The sequence below is a fragment of the Diorhabda sublineata genome, chromosome 10, assembly GCF_026230105.1.
Source record: "Diorhabda sublineata isolate icDioSubl1.1 chromosome 10, icDioSubl1.1, whole genome shotgun sequence".
Classification (NCBI taxonomy): domain Eukaryota; kingdom Metazoa; phylum Arthropoda; class Insecta; order Coleoptera; family Chrysomelidae; genus Diorhabda; species Diorhabda sublineata.
Genome location: NC_079483.1, coordinates 5,898,138 through 5,916,252, shown reverse-complemented (window position 1 = coordinate 5,916,252; position 18,115 = coordinate 5,898,138). Strand labels below are relative to the sequence as shown.

The following is an 18,115-nucleotide window of genomic DNA, read 5'->3' as shown; positions in this document are numbered from 1 at the left end:
AGAGTTCCCTGGTTCCACCTCCTTCATTTGTCACTGTCACTCCCAGGTATTCGAGCTCCTAGACTCTTACAAATCTATACTTCTTGTTTTGCTGTGTCGTCACTTTCAATTGGTTGCAGCTTGTCAGATCCCTTCTTCAATTGGTTGCAACTATTCAGATCCCTTCCCATTTCCATATATTTGGTCCTTTGTTCATTTATGCACAGTCCATTCTCTTTTGCTTTCTTTTCAAAGAGTAGGAACATTTTCTCTAGATCTTTTCTCGTTCTATTTATAAGTACCACATCATCTGCGTAGGCAAGGACTTGGAGTCTCCTTGTTTTAAGCCTCTTTTTGTTTCAAACTTTTCCGATAGGCTTCCTTCGACAGCTACTTCATTCTCGGTGTTATTCATTGTCATTTTTACCAAATCTAATATTTTCTTAGGTATTCCTTATTGAATCATACGCCTGCTTGAAATTCACAAAGAGGTGCTTCAGGTTTAATCCATGGACACAGCTTTTGCTCTGGATTGCCTTCAGTATCAAAATTTGATCACTAGGTAAATAATTGCCTCACCCCATTGGTTTGGCCTCTGCTTTTGTTCCCATATGTTTTTAATCAATTCACATCACTTAGAGGACCAAAACAATAGAACATGGATGCAGAAAGATGTCATAAATTCAACAAAAGCTTACTCATAGTGGAAATGTCGCCAAACAAATTGTTCTTGGGCAGAAGAGATAATCTATGGCCTCCTCACAGTCCAGATCTACCTCTTGTTGATTAAAAGTCGAGTTCACGTGAAAAAAGAAAGAACAGCACTCGAATTACATCTGGAAAGCTACATCTAGAAATATCAAGTCGACTTACGAAAAATTACGTTGAAAAGATTAACAAACCAGCGACGATTCACGCACTAGATCGTGTGATTCAACGCCTTTGGACTATTTCTTGTTGGGACATGTTAAGGCTAATGTCTACAGGAACAAACCAGCGACGATTCACGCACTAGATCGTGTGATTCAACGCCTTTGGACTATTTCTTGTGGGGACATGTTAAGGCTAATGTCTACAGGAACAAACCAGCGACGATTCATGCACTAGATCGTGTGATTTAACGCTTATCGACTATTTCTTGTGGGGCCATGTTAAGGCTAATGTCTATAGGGATAAACCAGCGACGATTCACGCACTATATCGTGTGATTTAACGCCTTTGGACTATTTCTTGTGGGGCCATGTTAAGGCTAATCTCTATAGGAACAAACCAGCAACGATTCACGCACTAGATCGTGTGAATTAACGCCTTTGGACTATTTCTTGTGGGGCCATGTTAAGGCTAATGTCTACAGGAATAAACCAGCAACGATTCACGCACTAGATCGTGTGAATTAACGCCTTTGGACTATTTCTTGTGGGGCCATGTTAAGGCTAATGTCTACAGGAATAAACTAGCAACGATTCACGCACTATATCGTGTGAATTAACGCCTTTGGACTATTTCTTGTGGGGCCATGTTAAGGCTAATCTCTATAGGAACAAACCAGCAACGATTCACGCACTAGATCGTGTGAATTAACGCCTTTGGACTATTTCTTGTGGGGCCATGTTAAGGCTAATCTCTACAGGAATAAACCAGCAACGATTCACGCACTAGATCGTGTGAATTAACGCCTTTGGACTATTTCTTGTGGGGCCATGTTAAGGCTAATGTCTACAGGAATAAACTAGCAACGATTCACGCACTATATCGTGTGAATTAACGCCTTTGGACTATTTCTTGTGGGGCCATGTTAAGGCTAATGTCTACAGGAATAAACCAGCAACGATTGACGCACTAGATCGTGTGATTTAACGCTTATCGACTATTTCTTGTGGGGCCATGTTAAGGCTAATGTCTATAGGGATAAACCAGCGACGATTCACGCACTAGATCGTGTGAATTAACACCTTTGGACTATTTCTTGTGGGGACATGTTAAGGCTAATGTCTATAGGGATAAACCAGCAACGATTGACGCACTAGACCGTGTGATTTAACGCCTTTGGACTATTTTTTGTGGGGCCATGCTAAGGCTAATGTCTACAGGAAAAAACCAGCGACGATTCATGCACTAGATCGTGTGATTTAACGCTTATCGACTATTTCTTGTGGGGCCATGTTAAGGCTAATGTCTATAGGGATAAACCAGCAACGATTCACGCACTATATCGTGTGATTTAACGCCTTTGGACTATTTCTTGTGGGGCCATGTTAAGGCTAATGTCTACAGGAACAAACCAGCAACGATTCACGCATCAGATCGTGTGAATTAACGCCTTTGGACTATTTCTTGTGGGGCCATGTTAAGGCTAATCTCTACAGGAATAAACCAGCAACGATTGACGCACTAGATTGTGTGATTTAACACCTTTGGACTATTTCTTGTGGGGCCATGTTAAGGCTAATGTCTATAGGGATAAACCAGCGACGATTCACGCACTATATCGTGTGATTTAACGCCTTTGGACTATTTCTTGTGGGGCCATGTTAAGGCTAATGTCTACAGGAATAAACCAGCAACGATTGACGCACTAGATCGTGTAATTTAACGCATTTGGACTATTTCTTGTGGGGCCATGTTTAGGCTAATGTCTATAGGGATAAACCAGCAACGATTCACGCATTAGATTGTGTGATTTAACACCTTTGGACTATTTCTTGTGGGGACATGTTAAGGCTAATGTCTATAGGGATAAACCAGCAACGATTGACGCACTAGACCGTGTGATTTAACGCCTTTGGACTATTTTTTGTGGGGCCATGCTAAGGCTAATGTCTACAGGAAAAAACCAGCGACGATTCATGCACTAGATCGTGTGATTTAACGCTTATCGACTATTTCTTGTGGGGCCATGTTAAGGCTAATGTCTATAGGGATAAACCAGCGACGATTCACGCACTATATCGTGTGAATTAACGCCTTTGGACTATTTCTTGTGGGGCCATGTTGAGGCTAATCTCTACAGGAACAAACCAGCAACGATTCACGCACTAGATCGTGTGAATTAACGCCTTTGGACTATTTCTTGTGGGGCCATGTTAAGGCTAATGTCTACAGGAATAAACCAGCAACGATTGACGCACTAGATCGTGTGAATTAACGCCTTTGGACTATTTCTTGTGGGGCCATGCTAAGGCTAATGTCTACAGGAATAAACCAGCAACTAGAATCCAATATTGAAGCATTTTTTCGTGAAATACCAGCCAATATGTTGAAGAAAGTGTGCCAAAATCTTGCGCATGGGCTATCTAAAGCAGAGCCACGGCCAATATTTACATGAAATCTTCCTCAAACATTATCGATTCCAATAAAGATTTCATCAATTTTTTCGAATATTTTGTGGTTTTTTACAAAATTAAATCCTCTATCTCTTAAAAAATTATATATAGAAATGAATAAAGATCAATCAATAAAATACGTTTATTAAATTATAACAAAAATGTTTCAGTTTCTATTATCGTAATTTCTTCAAAAATTACGCGCATGATTAAACTGTTCCTTTCATAAAAATATTTCTGCTACAAGTCCTTTCAAATACACGCTATAGTCTCGTGATATCGATTCTCAAAGCTCTTTGTTGAAAGTTAGAAAGCGTGTTTCAAAATGTCTGATACAAACGAGGTGAGTTAACAATTAATTTTGATATTGCTCGTATTCAAATACTTTTAATACGAATTCGTATTTTCGCAATTTATTGTCAAAATTCGAAGTTATTATGATGCAGTAGTGACCCAAATCAATGTTTACGCTTTGGTATTGACCTACTTATAGGCGGGGAGCTTGAACACTGAAAGTCCCAACAGCGGAATCAATCAAAAAATTTTTATTTAAATAAATAGAACATAAGTATAGGAATCAATTAAGCTCGGTATGCGTTTTTTTATTGTATTCGACAGTAAATTTTATTGGCAAAAATGACGCAAACCCGCTTTTTTGCCGGAAGGGTCTGGTATACCTATTTGAAGTGTATGATGAGGGCTGAAATTTCTTCATCGTGCCGGAAACTTCTTTATTTTGTTTATTTTTATCTAATTTCCAAAAAATATCTGGGTATTCGCGCTCATAAAATGTCGGAAAAACCTCGCATACCATTTTGAAGTGCATAAAGTATATTAGTATCTACTCCAAAATGCTTTTTGTTGAATTGCCGTTGTTAAATAATTAATTCGTATATTACATCAATAATAATTATGTTTCTTATGAAATTACTCTTGTTGATTAATATAGTTTAATTCAGAGTACTGTTTTAGAGACTAATCGGAAGAGCTGGAATAGTTTCTATCGATAAAAATGCCCACACACTTTAAAACAATAATTTTATACTTCAAGTCCAGAACCCTAGATGGATCTGCTAGGATAACCAATCATCACTCAATAAGTCGTGTGATAAACTTAGAAAAACACATTTTTTGTTAAAAATCGATTTTTTTTTAAAAAGTTAATCTCCTTCAAATGCAATACAATCATTTCAATACTTCTCTAATTTTTAGATGCCGTGCTTGTAGGATTTATCTTTTACATCAAAATAAGCTGCAGTTTGAGCAATTGCTTCTTCATTTGAACTGAATTTCTAAGCGGCGAGCACATTTTTGAGCCTGTAGTCACTGGGGACCAGATCTGGACTATACGGTGGATGAAGAAGCAATTCGAAGTGTAATTCGTTTAATTTGCTATCGACTTGTGAATCGGTGGGAGGTCTTGGTAAAACAGTGGTTTATTCTTCGACATATGATGGCGTTTTATCTTGAATTTTATAATCAAACGATGCAACAACTCTATGTAGTATTCGCTATTGATCGTCTGTCTCTTTTGGAGATAGTCGATAAACAATATTCCATGTGCATCCCAAAATACTGAAGCCATAAACTTCCAAGTGACTATTGTGCATTTGGTCGCTTCGGACGTGATTCGCCAGCTGCAATCCACTCAGATGATGATCGTTTTGATACCAAAAAGAAGTGATGAATCCATGTTTCATCAATTGTCACATATCGACGTGAAAAATCTGATTTATTACGTGTAAACATGGCCAAACACCGCTCTAAATCATCAGCTTTCAATTTACGATTAGAAATAACCAATTTATGGACTTTTTTGATGTTTTTTGAATAACCACTTCAATTTGACTACCAGAGCGTTCACCATCATCGTTGTCTGTACGACCACATTCAAATTTAGCAAACAAATGGTTCTTTTCGATGGAACATAATCCGGATAACACTTTTGAAGAAATTACTGAGCTTATACAGTATCTTTGATAAATTAACACACTAAAATAACAAAATTAGCTCCGCTTAAACAGCTGTCACTTTTTTCTGACTTATCCAAATGTCATGAAATTTGACACATAGTTTTCTGAAAGTTATTACTTTGTAAACGTCACATGGATTTGACAATGACAGCGCCATCTGTGAATCAGTCACACGACTTATTGAGTGATGTAATATACATCAAGTTAGTTATATAAGAACAAAATGGTAGACATTATGCAGTTTCTCTTGATGATTCATTATTGTTGTGTTGTAGTCGTGTTTTTGTGTCATTTTGATTATATTTTAGTGTTGTTACTGTTGTTAATTTATCAAAATGACTGTCAATAAATGGCTAATGACTATGGGCTCCATAGAAATGTATTATGAACTTCAAGTGATGAAATCTATAAACATTGGGTCTAATTACTTAATATGTAACATTTTGATTACCATTCTTTGTACGCACTATATTGTTTAAGAAAATTCGTGTTTCTTGTTGTTTTTTTTTTGTCTAAATTTTACTGAAGTAACGAAATAATTTAAATATATCTTTCCTAACAATAGTACTTCAGCTACTTAGTTCCCTTCCGTGTGTTCCGGAATCTATTGCAGGGTAACTTCATTTTCTTGCTTAAAATAATTCTCACTAGCTATGAATTACCTTGTATTTTAAGCAAACTGTCTAAACCATCATGATATTCACGTATACAGACACCTACAAATTTGGCACGGACTACAAAGATATATTTAGATCTCATTCTGATTTCTAAGTATTGATTTTCAGGTTTTGATGATTGTATCTAAAGACTATATCAGTGTATTATATTTCTTTATTTGTACAATACTACTGAGATTAAAGGTAAGCAAATATATATGCAAAGAATAATATTTCGCGCCACACCCTGTATGTTGTTGATGTATTAACTGGTTAAGGTGCTATATACCTGCATATTTCATTTGTAGTATTTTCCTTATTCTTTTGGCAATCATCAATGTAATCCTCGGGTTAACCTAATCATGAACAAAAAATTGAACGCGATGTTCGGAAATTGTAACCTAGATCTTTTTGTAGGTTACGATCCGCAATCGGTTGATCGGTGATCTACCCGAACACGTTTCATATTTCCTGAGAAGTTTACGACAAAATGGAGACCGTGGGGTAAACAATCGATTTCCTCGTATGTACCTTTGTTAAGTTTTCTTGGTTTTCTTCGGGAATGAGAGTTGTTTTGTATTGTTTATTGTTGGTGTGGTGTTAAGGAAACTTTTTAGATCTGTTTCGGTGAAACTAATAGAGCTGAAGCTAAATATTTTTGTATTTTTTTTAGTCAGTCTGCAAGTAAACTCTCAAGAAATTTATCAAATTCAGAACACTTGTATTTATTAAATTATGGGAGTTTTTTAGTACAAAGATAAACATAAAGCTTCAGGTGGAGTTAACTTTTCTTCATTAAATTAAAACAGCTTTTCAGATCATATTTACCGCTCACCTACACTAAGCACAATTATTAAAAAAAACTAAAATTTTAGTAGAAATTCATCAAAAAACCATTTCGGAATTGAACTGGGAATAATAAAGTCTAAAATCTAACAAATAACTTCACAAAACTCACCGAAACTTACGACAAACGCATTTATTTATCCCACGGTGGCCATTTTTAAATTGACATCAGCTGATTTTGACAATTCCTTAGATTACCTGGTTATACATTTATATTTTACAAATGTCAAGTGCCAAAATTTCTGGCCTTTAACATAATAACTATGTAGACAGCTTCTTCACAGACACTATTTTCAATATGGCGGTATATAAACAATGTAATAGTATGGCGTCAATTAATGATGATTCCTATTGGACATAGTACCGATGTAAATTTTGGAATAAAATATAAGTTAAATGCTATGTAAATCCAACTCCATTTTCATGGAAAGATTATGGAAATTAACGGTTAGATTAGATTCCAAAACCAAACAATCTGCTGTAGAATGGAACCCAGAGAAAATTTTAGAAAAGTTTTTTCTTAAACGTTTTTTACGTCGATTTTATCAGAAAAATTTAACAATTCGTTTTCTTTTTTATCAATTTGGCTACTAAAATAAAAGACTATTCCCCGTTAGGTCCATGTAGCAATCTTAAGCCCAAGATGTAGTTATTTTTTATGGGAAATATACTAGGTACTCCGAAAAACAGTATAGGGACGTCGTTGATCCAGTTATTCAAAGAAATGCGTTCTTGCCAACACATTAAATGGGCCCCTTTTATCACTTCTTACATATGCAGTGGATCTCCAATCTTGTCACGATTTATCGATGAAGAAATTAAGAAAATTGTTCATACAAGAGATGCCCCATATTTTCCACGATTTCCCTGTCATTTCCAGGCGGTGGAGATGTGTCAAAATTGTCACCTAAGCCGCACTAGCTGTATCATAGAACACCACAGAATACTTCGAATATTAAGACTTTCTTTTTGTATGTTTATGTAGTAAACAAAAATTGACATAATTGAATGACAGTGTAAATCGTATCAAGATTATTTATCAAAAGTTTGGTTAGGAAAAATTGTCAAATTGATAATGTCATGTCCTGATAATTGTTTAAAATGTAACTGCTCTAAACCGGTAAGTTGAATATAGTATCACTTTTTTAATAATAATAATAAAAACAGAGGGTGTTCGAAAATAATAATTTTCGACTCTACTACGATAAGTCCATCTTGTCGATGTAGCTACCAAACACTCATAACGCTCTCAACAAACACTAGGACAAAATGGCCTCGGATCTCGCAACCGGCGCCGCGCCTAGACCCTGCAAAACTGGTAATTAAAACCAAATCATTCTATCTTTATCTTACCACAGGTCTTCTGTTAGTTCTGTTTTCTTCATTTCCATATATTTACTCTCTCTCCAGCTTCTTCGTGGTGTTCCTATTCTCTTTTTCCTCTTTAATGTCCACTTTAGTACCAGTTCAGGTATTGTGTCCTTCTGGAATTTGCCCGCTGCTCTTTTCCAGAAGTCCATTTCATTCATCAATTGATTACTGTGTCTAATGTTCCATTTTCTGTTATGTTCACTTCTAAGTACCTACTTGTATTCTCGCGGTGAGTACCATCCCCCAAATCGATGACATTAGACCCGACAAGCTGTTCAAAAAAATCTAAAAGTTTATGTTGCCTAAATCAACTCACTACACTCAGGAATGAGCTCCAAACTCCAACTTCTTGCATAGCAAACAAAAATTCTTGAACTCTCCCACTAAATTTGCGATAATTTTTCAATCAAATATCTGGTACTGCTTTAAAAGTTCTAACTGTTGCTTTGACGACCCCAAATCATCCTACTTTTTTTTAACAGTAAAATTAAACAGTAAAAGTTTCTCGCCGATACTCAAACCACAAACGTGAATATTTGGTTGGGATAATCTTCCTCGGAACTTCCTAAGGAAACGTCGCTATCTCCATTATTTTTTCAAGCATTACCTTCCCAATCCAAAGATGTAGTCGGTTCCTGTTAAATTTGCATTATGAGGAACAGGTCTTATGACCGATTACAAATTTGGATATTGGATCTTACGCTTTGCTTTTTCGAAATAACCTTTCCAGTCTTTGTCATGCAATCATCAGAATAATAGATGGAATCTGGTCATACTAATGAAACTGTAAAAAGTGTATTTCTGGTTTCTCTTTTCACACACTGAATCAATGACATGTTACAGCTGACATAGAACACCTAGAAAGCTGACTTTTTTTACTACTACCAAGCATTTCTACTGTTTTAAGTTAAACTTACAAATTTTGCACTCGTTATAATATTTTTTTGAATGTTTTAGCAGCCAAAAGTGTATTTCTAGTTCCCTCTTTCACACACTAAATCAATGACATGTTACAGCTGACATAGAACACCTAGAAAGCTGACTTTTTTTACTACTACCAAGCATTTCTACTGTTTTAAGTTAAACTTACAAATTTTGCACTCGTTATAATATTTTTTTGAATGTTTTAGCAGCCAAAAGTGTATTTCTAGTTCCCTCTTTCACACACTAAATCAATGACATTTTACAGCTGACATAGAACACCTAGAAAGCTGACTTTTTTTACTACTACCAAGCATTCAACTGTTATTAGCTAAACTTAGATATTTTGCATCCGGTATAATATTTTTTTGAATGTATTAGTAGCCATGGTAAATATTTAGAAGTGCTGATCCATCCCAAAGCTGGTCCAAAAATTTGTGCTGCACTTCAGATCCTTTTAAAGGTGAAATAAGTTATGTTAAGGTGGTGGAGACTTTTTTTTACATAATTCATTTTAATAATTACGTTAACACAAAGAAGTCTAAGCCGAAATTCCGCGATGTAACCCCCCACGTGATAATCACGGCCATCATATTTTGGCATATTATCAAATCCATCACATTACAATCGTCCCCCAAAGTCTTGGGTGTATGCACCGGAATCGGGATCCATGAAATTATAAGATTTAAAATTTTTGTTTTTTAAAATCATGTGCTATTGAACGAATCCTCAAGGTACAAAAGAGAGCTTTTAGATATTGCTGCAGGGACTTCTTTAAAAGATTAAATTAAAAAATCTTTCTCTCCATTTCTTTATATTTGAATCCGTTTGCCTAATTCGTAAGCACGCCGACCACGACTTTTACCTACCTACTTCACGTTTATTAGTTAAGGGCTCAATACTTTACAATTAAAATAAAACGCACAATCATTTGCCAATTTATATCAAATCGATATCATGTTTTCCTGCATTCCGCAATAATTTGAGGGCTCACCTTGTATAAACATTAGACGAAGATATTAGAAATAAAAAGAGGCCTTCTTCAACTAACTTTAAACAGTATATACATGTCGTAACAGTTCGTTTCTGATTCTGAATAAAAATTTTGAGACATTTCTCTATGTGAGTTTATTTTAATAAAGATAAGATTAATTTGAATTGTTTTATCGCTATAAATTAAAGCTAAATTCGTAATTGTTATTATTTAATTAGATTTTACACAGTTAATCAATTGTTTCCTTGAAAAGTAACGACCTGTATAAGAAAAAAAATTGGCACTTAACGCAAGGTCTACTGTTTCAATGTCATTTGTCTATTGGAAATATTTTAATGTAGTTTTATTTCGGTAGCCAGCGGTAACGTGAATCTTATAATAAAATAGTTACAAAAAAAATATTTAATTACTGGTTAGATTAACACAATCGTCAAATGGTGAGTATTTAAATTATTTGTTTTGCTAAAAAGCTATTCAGTGAATTGTAAATCTCTTAGTTACGCAATACATTTTATTTATAATTTAAAATGGATTCAAATTGATTTGAAACATTTCAATTTTATAGAGGAATATCAACAAAAATAAAGTGAAAAGATGAGGTATATGGTTCTCATATATTATACCTCACGATCAGAGGTCTTTATCAAAAAATTTGTAGCTTCAATTTTTTTATTTTACCATCTCAAAGTGTTGAGAATTGATCAAATAGATGATCCGATCTATCCCAATCTTGACCCTATCCTTACCTCACACTATTTTGTTTTTGGAACTCTGTTCAATAAACTAAACATTTCGTCAACTTTGGACTTCATCATTTCTCAACAAAGAACCCAAACCCACTGAAAACAACAACATTAATTTAAACTTTACAATGAGTGGATGGTAACTGGCTTATACTAGAGATGGCGCCACGTTGTTTAGTATTTGTTTGGCAGCCATCTATAGTGAATTTGTAGACATGAAAAAAATTGGTCAGTAGCAGAGTTTAAAAAAGGACGTTTAACCTTCAAAAACAGTGGTCGACCAAATGAGGTGACGAATCCAGAAAATCCACAAAGTGATACTGGAAGATCGTCGATTGGAAATGTGGGAACTAACAGGCATTGTAGGGTTTTCAACTAAGTTTTGATACCTTTTTTTATAATAAGAATCGTCAAGCTCCTCAAAATGGCGATTAACCACCGACATCGCCTCTTCATTGCTGGAAAATCTTCGACCACAGAACCGTTTTTTCAAATCTGGGAACAGAAAATAATCCGAGGGAGCTAGATCTGGCGAATAGGGTACATGAGGTAGCAATTCAAACTTCAATTTATTAATTTTGGCCGTTGCAATAAAGGATGTGTGAGCTGTTGCATTATCTTGATAAAACAACATTGTCTTCTTAACCAAATACGGCCGTTTTTGCACGATTATGTTCACGTAATACTCACCGTTGGTAGTAGACATAGTAGACATTTCAATAAGTGCGGTACATCCCATATTAACTGAAAATTTGGACATGAGAAACCGATGTACACGGACAAACGATTCAAAAAGTTTCCAGTTTCAAATATCTTGGTTGCTACATTATTGGACAACTGAATCAAACGAATCAAACGGATGATCAAATGTTACATATGGTCAGTTCTGTTATATGGTGTCGATGCATGGACTTCAAAACTAACTACCATCAATCACTTGGAGGCTTTTGAAATGTGGTTTTATAGACGCTATGCAAACAAACGATGTAATCCTTAACAGAGGAAATGCGGTTCGGGAGTTGGTGGATAACATTAAATGCAGAAAAAAAGTTGAAGGTCGTAGAGGAATTGGAAGGAAACAAGCTTCAGGACAGTGATTTAGACTAAATCAAGATAGAGTTTTGCCATGCTGATCGTCAACGTCAAATGGATTTGATACAGAACGCTAACCATGGATGAAACGTAGGTCGATCATTTCACACCCTAACCAAAACAACCACCAAAAAAATGGACTGTAAAGAGAGAAACGGTTCCAAAGAAGACAAAGACCGTTCCAACTGCAGGCAAGGTCATACAGTTATTTCTCTCGGATTTTCTCCTTTTTCTTCCGGAACCGCGTCTTAGATAAAACTTCCTCGTCTCTTGGTAACGACGGTAAGCCCTGGAAACAGCAAATTCTTGATTGTTGTTAACTGAGATGTGTATGAGTTGATGTTTTATGGTTAACTGATGGTGGATCAGGCAGATTTTTATAAGGGTCAGTTAACCCTTATTACCTCTATGAAAAAGGGGATGTCGCCCGAGTCCATTGTTTGACTCATTTTATTTGTATTTTAGCTGCTAGGACTAATCAAAGTTTATTCATTCATTTAAATAAATAAATATTTTTGTAGGCTCCCATTCCATCACTCAAAGTACCGATAATATGGGTTTTAGGTGGACCTGGTTCAGGGAAAGGAACTCAGTGTGACAAAATAGTTGAAAAATATGGTTTCACGCATTTATCTAGCGGAGATCTCCTCAGAGCCGAAGTAAGATACGTTTATTAAATAGTTTTAAATCATTCAACAGATAATGGTTCAACAAAAACAATCTGGAGTTATTGAAAATGATACTTCAAGAAAACTATAAACAAAAATGAAAATATAGAAGCCGTTAAAATGTGTAAAAATTGGCAAAAATTATGAAAGTAGTTGAATTATATCATGCTTGGAATAGAAATTTTACCTGGTAGATAATAAATGTTAAAGAAACCAAAACGAAAGGTTACAAATAATTTTTTGATCAATCCTTGTTACTGTTGGTATTAATGTTGAACAAACCTAGCTTCCGAGTATTTGGTGGTCCTGCTAGTGACATTTTAGTGCTGTCATCTTGACTTGACGTTTTTTACTTTCCGCGTTCCGATTTGTTTGTATTTTCAAGTAGTTAAAACTCAGTAGAACCATAAATAGTGTATATCTGAGTTTGTTTAGATCAGGTTATGGTTGCCAGTTCGATTAACAGCGTTGTTTTGTGTTCTGAGATCCACGTCCAATTCTCTGTATAGGAGAGAAGCAAAATGGACGCAGCGACGATAGTTGGATACTTAGTTGGGTATGACGGTTATAAACGCTATCGAATTTATGTTCCTAAAAAGAGAGATGTCATATTCAATGGGAAAATTGTGGATTGTGATGAAAAATTAGTCTGGCTTCTGAAGGAAAACGGAACTCTTGAAAGTGAAAAGATTAATAGTGTCGAGGATGATGCGGCGCCTGATTCTGACTTTGAAGGTTCGCTCAAGTCACCGAGATCATCGCTTTGGGAAAGGAAAGCCCCAGCTTAGCAAAAATACCACGTGACTCTTCATTTTGCTGAAGTTTTTCTAACAGAAGATGAGCCGAAGACTCCTAATGAAGTTATCCAGTCTGAAAATAGTAGGCAATGGATACAGAAATCAAATCCATGTACAAAAACAATGCACGGGAATGTATCGAATGTTCTCTGGGAAAGAAAGTAATCAATAATAAGCGGTTCTATCGATTCAAGAGTTCAAGACTGGTTATAAAAGGTTGGCATTGACAATGCAGACATATTGAGTCCAGTCGCTCGGCTGGAGGTGATTCGATCTTTGGTATTATTAGCAGCTGTTGAGGGGATGATTTTGCAGCAGTTTGATGTCTTGATTGCGTTCTTATTCGGTGGTGCCAAAGAGGAAATATCCATGAAACAACCTGAGGAGTAGGCAGATGAAACAGGTCGTGTTTGCCGTTTCAAACGAATCTGATCTAAAGCAGGCTTCTCGCTACTGGAATAAGAATTTTGATGACTTGGTTTGGGATTCCGGCAAATCACTAGGATCCTTGTGTGTATATTCTACATACTGCGGGTGATAAAATCATCGTTGTGCTGTACATTGATGATTAGTTGGTGGCTGCATCAAACCAGTCAGTATCAGAATCATTTATTGCTACTGGATTTGAGATTGTTGCAATTCTCGTCTGGCTCAATATGAAAGGGATGGTAGCCGTTGGAGCACATTGAGATCGAATTCTAGGCTGTACTAATAAGGTAAAGTTTTGAAGAATCACGACTTTATGGTTATTTTTGAAGCGGCTGTCTGAGAAAAATGCGATTTTTTCGTTCTGAGAGATTGGTAACCGTGCTTGTGTCATTCTGTACTGTCATTTTGACAAGTTATTTTACTTTACGTGTTGTGATTCACTGATATTTTAAATTCATTTTTTCGCATGATTCAAACTTAATTCAACAATAAATCGTATCGAACTGAGATTGTTTATACTAGAACATCGTTTTTTTTGTATAAATGTAAAACATTTCTACTGCTAATTTGGGGTAAATCAATAGTAAATGTATTTTAGTACATCGTTTTTATAAATATTGAAAGATTCTTATAATGTATTGATATGTTTTTCTAGATATTAGTTATTTAATGAAGAATCAGTTTACAATAAGTAAATTCTTATTTTTCAATGCAGTTTCTCTAAATAAATTATTTACAACAATTAGGTTACATTAAACTGTCAGTCACTTTCAACTACCGGTCGGTCAAATGTATATTCTTCTTCTATTTTCTATACTTGGACTTTATGTTTGTCTATGAGAATTCAATATATAAATGTCATCGATCGATTAATAAAATCGATTTTTTATTATGTATTCGCTTGTTGTCCATTGAATTTCAAATCGAAATACGTGTTTAAGGGAAGTTAATGAATTTCGGAAATTTTCAAGTTATGAGTGAATGAGTAATAAAACGTCTACTGATTTATAGACACTAGGGACTCGATATTTAAACACCCAGTATCAATTTCTTTTAATTCAACAGGTTGAAAGTGGCAGCGAACGAGGAAAAGAACTAACCGCCATAATGGAAAAGGGCGAACTCGTACCTATGGAAATAGTTTTGGATTTGATCAAATCGGCCATAATAAACGCCTTACCAACTTCCAAAGGATATTTAATCGACGGTTATCCGAGAGAAAAGGAGCAAGGTATAATGTTTGAAGACAACATAGCTCCGGTAAACGTAATCATATTCTTCGAAGCATCGGAAGATACTTTAGTTAAAAGGTTATTGGGGAGAGCGGAAACATCAGGAAGAGTGGATGATAATATAGATACAATTAAGAAGAGATTGAACACTTTTAACACTTACACCAATGCCATCTTGGATCATTACAGCCTCAAGTTAGTGAGGGTGAGTTTAATGTAGTTTGTGATTGTGTTATTTGAGGTTATGTCTTTATTTTGTTCATGTTAAGAAGAATAACCAGTTTTTAAATATATAAAACTGAAGGAATATAATAGACGTGATAGTTTCTTGCAAAGATTTTTTGGATTTTGTAGAAATACTACAATAATCACTTCATTCACATCACGTTTTGGGAAAAAACGTGATGTGAATGACGAATGACGACGAAAGACGACCAACAAACACCGCGATGGAACCTTAAAAAGTTAGACCTACAGAAATTCTGTTGCACTCCCTCCAATGGTTAATATGCTGAGCTGACTGGACGGCAGAAAAACTAGCAGATGAGATAACTTCGTGTATATCGAAAACAATCGATTGTCACTATCGATAATTCACTCGGCACCTAAACATTTTTCATTTTTTTATGTTTCTGAATCGTCCTGATTTTAGGTCTCTTCTGATTTGAAATTAGTTTTTTCAAGACAGTTAAAAATTTACTTCCGTCCGTATAATTGAATTCATTTATTTTTTTCATTATATTTCGCGTTTCGTTAATGCAGTTTTCTTTTCTTTATCGTATCGATGACGTTTTAGTCTATTTTCTAAATACTGAGATGTTTGACCTAGACAGAGTCACAAGTTGCAATGAGCCTTTCTTCGTTTTCATTTGCTGTTTTTTTTTTGATATTTCGTGGTTTGTTAATGCAGTTTTATTTTTTTTATCGCATTGATTTAAAATCAAGACGATGTAGAAACATATCAGAAGGTCTGAGAAATGAGGAATTTTTTCATTCTCACTTTCATGCTTAGAAATCGTTTATAACTTTATAATTTGCACGTATTTATTTCACGAACATAAAAAATAAAGTGTAGAAGAAATTATGAAAAACTAGTAGCAAGTCGGAACAGAAGAACAGTTTCAAATGTCATAATTAATTGATACACTAAAATAAATGAAATATTTCTTTGTCTAAACATTATTTTCCCTTAAAATAATATATTTTGAATCTGCAAATTTAACTGAAATATATTTCATTTTCAGTTCTAATTCCATATCGATAACTATCGATACTTCTCGATAACTTATTGATAAGTCAATTAATGGTCTTTTGCTAACTGGAAAACCAGCAAACAATTTATGTATTGACGCGATGTTAAGATATTTTTTGATTACAAAAATATATCAATATCCTTAGTTATTTTATATTTCCAAGAATCAATCATGAAAATTTTGAAACCAAGCAATTTGAAATTATAATTTTTTTATAGATCAATGCCGAGAGATCAACCGATGAAATTTTTCAAGACGTAACGAAGTACCTGGATCCTTTAGTGGCTTAATTTTCCATAAAAAAAAATAATTAATACCAACGTCAACTGTTTTTGATTTTAAAGCAATTTATTTATTTATCGCAAAATATATATTAATTGTTAGACGTTTGTTATTTTACTCATATTCATATATCATACAAGATATTTTGAAAAGTAAACATAACCTATAAATCTTGAAGTTGATAACATCATAGTCATTCTTAATAAAATAAAATACTAATATACAGTGCGTAACATCAAATGGAATGAATTCAGTAGCTGTTTTCACGCCTACAAGTGAAAGTAACAACCCTTAAATAATCAAATTGGAAGTAAGGGGTTGTGATATCTCATTCTAAAAGTTATTTTCATCTCAAAATTACTATTGTTTGTATTTTTTCGGCATTTTAACGTTAGTCAAGACCTTCGGGCTATTTGCGTCTATTAAAACATTCAACTTAACGCCCACAAGCTCTGCGAACCCCATAACTCCCGTTCCACTAAGATAAAAAGACCGCGGGCATTATAGAAGAAATTTATATCGGAAACGCACTTCTTGTATCCTGTAAGCGTACAAAATGGCTACTGGGTATAAACGTGAAGTGTAAAATACGTTATTCGCTAAGATTGAGGTTAAGTCATTATGGAAGTTTATGAATTTACAGTTGCGTTTTTAACATAACTAACTACAACGTTAGTTTCGGGAACGTGAAAAGTAACTTTTCTGGTTGCTATCGTTGAATTGCCGATACGTTTTGATTAAATTCTACTTCAACTCGCTATTATTTGATGGATAAAAGGGCGCAACACGTTATATCTTCTATAACGACCTCGGGCTTTGAGTGAAACGATTTAGTGTGTTATAATTGTTGTTAAGAGGATCGTACTCATAGTGATGTATTTGTTGTGGTAAAAAATGGATGAGGCTACATAAGGAAAGAATGTAAATATACGTATAAATTTTACAGAATATTATATTTATTTTTTCGTATAATAAAAATTAAAAAAAAATCATCATCTTTCTAATGAATTATCGATTTCATTAAGAAATTTTCTCAGTTTTTCTCCAATGGCCGGCTTAAAATGACCTTGAATCAGCTCTTCTGTGACGTCAGATAATTGTGATGGATTCCATTGAGGCGAATCTTGTCTATCTACTAGTACAACTCTAGTTCCTAAAAATTAGACTTTTGAGCACAAAATTCAATTAACATGCAACATTTTTTTTTAGAAGAACCTGCGTAGGCCACATACACAAATTTGTTAGGGCAAATTCACCGATTTATCGTTTTTGCCAAAACCTTTCGACTTTCTAAAGAATAACTCAAATTTTAATCTCCTAAATGAGGGTAACATCCCCCAAATCAAAAAAATTTGCTAATACAGGAATAGACTTAATTTAAATTGAACACCCACAAGAGCCGTTGGACCGAAAAGGTGGTGATAGCCCAGTGGCCGCCTTCTTCGGGCGCGCCTACGTAGGCATGATGATGGAGGCTTAATCCAAGGCGGAAACAATCATGTTGTACTTGAATTTTAATTAGATATCGCAAACCATGCAAAATTCCAAAAGGACTG

At 34.8% G+C, this 18,115-nt stretch overlaps 2 protein-coding genes across 9 annotated transcripts in view; one reads left to right on the top strand and one right to left on the bottom strand.

Moving 5' to 3' along the window:
- Positions 1-3,545: 3,545 nt before the first annotated feature.
- Positions 3,546-17,549, top strand: LOC130449593 (adenylate kinase isoenzyme 1). Of its 3 annotated transcripts, none has more exons than XM_056787527.1 (4): positions 3,546-3,645; positions 12,420-12,557; positions 14,858-15,229; positions 16,496-17,548. In XM_056787527.1, exons 1-4 carry the CDS (start codon positions 3,628-3,630, stop codon positions 16,565-16,567), a joined length of 600 nt encoding a protein of 199 aa, XP_056643505.1. In that variant the 5' UTR covers positions 3,546-3,627; the 3' UTR covers positions 16,568-17,548. The 3 variants fall into 3 exon arrangements, with proteins under 3 accessions (XP_056643505.1, XP_056643504.1, XP_056643506.1); XM_056787526.1 differs by lacking the exon at positions 3,546-3,645 and adding an exon at positions 6,032-6,135; XM_056787528.1 differs by lacking the exon at positions 3,546-3,645 and adding an exon at positions 10,347-10,500 and having other exon boundaries at positions 16,496-17,549.
- Positions 17,496-18,115, bottom strand: part of LOC130449592 (3-hydroxyisobutyryl-CoA hydrolase, mitochondrial-like) — a 14,620-nt gene continuing 14,000 nt past the window's right edge. For all 6 annotated transcript variants that reach the window (XM_056787522.1, XM_056787520.1, XM_056787521.1 and 3 more), the window contains one exon: positions 17,496-17,712. In XM_056787522.1, the coding sequence (XP_056643500.1) occupies positions 17,552-17,712 (161 nt within the window). In that variant the 3' untranslated portion in view covers positions 17,496-17,551. The remainder of the gene's footprint in view (positions 17,713-18,115) is intronic.

What these genes read in the sequence shown, in the direction of transcription:
- LOC130449593 (XM_056787526.1), top strand. Translation starts at nt 6,067, where the DNA reads ATGATTGTATCTAAAGACTATATCAGTGTATTATATTTCTTTATTTGT. An exon ending in CAATACTACTGAGATTAAAG is followed by an intron (nt 6,136 to 12,419) that starts GTAAGCAAATAT and finishes ATATTTTTGTAG; the next exon opens with GCTCCCATTCCATCACTCAA. An exon ending in GAGATCTCCTCAGAGCCGAA is followed by an intron (nt 12,558 to 14,857) that starts GTAAGATACGTT and finishes TTAATTCAACAG; the next exon opens with GTTGAAAGTGGCAGCGAACG.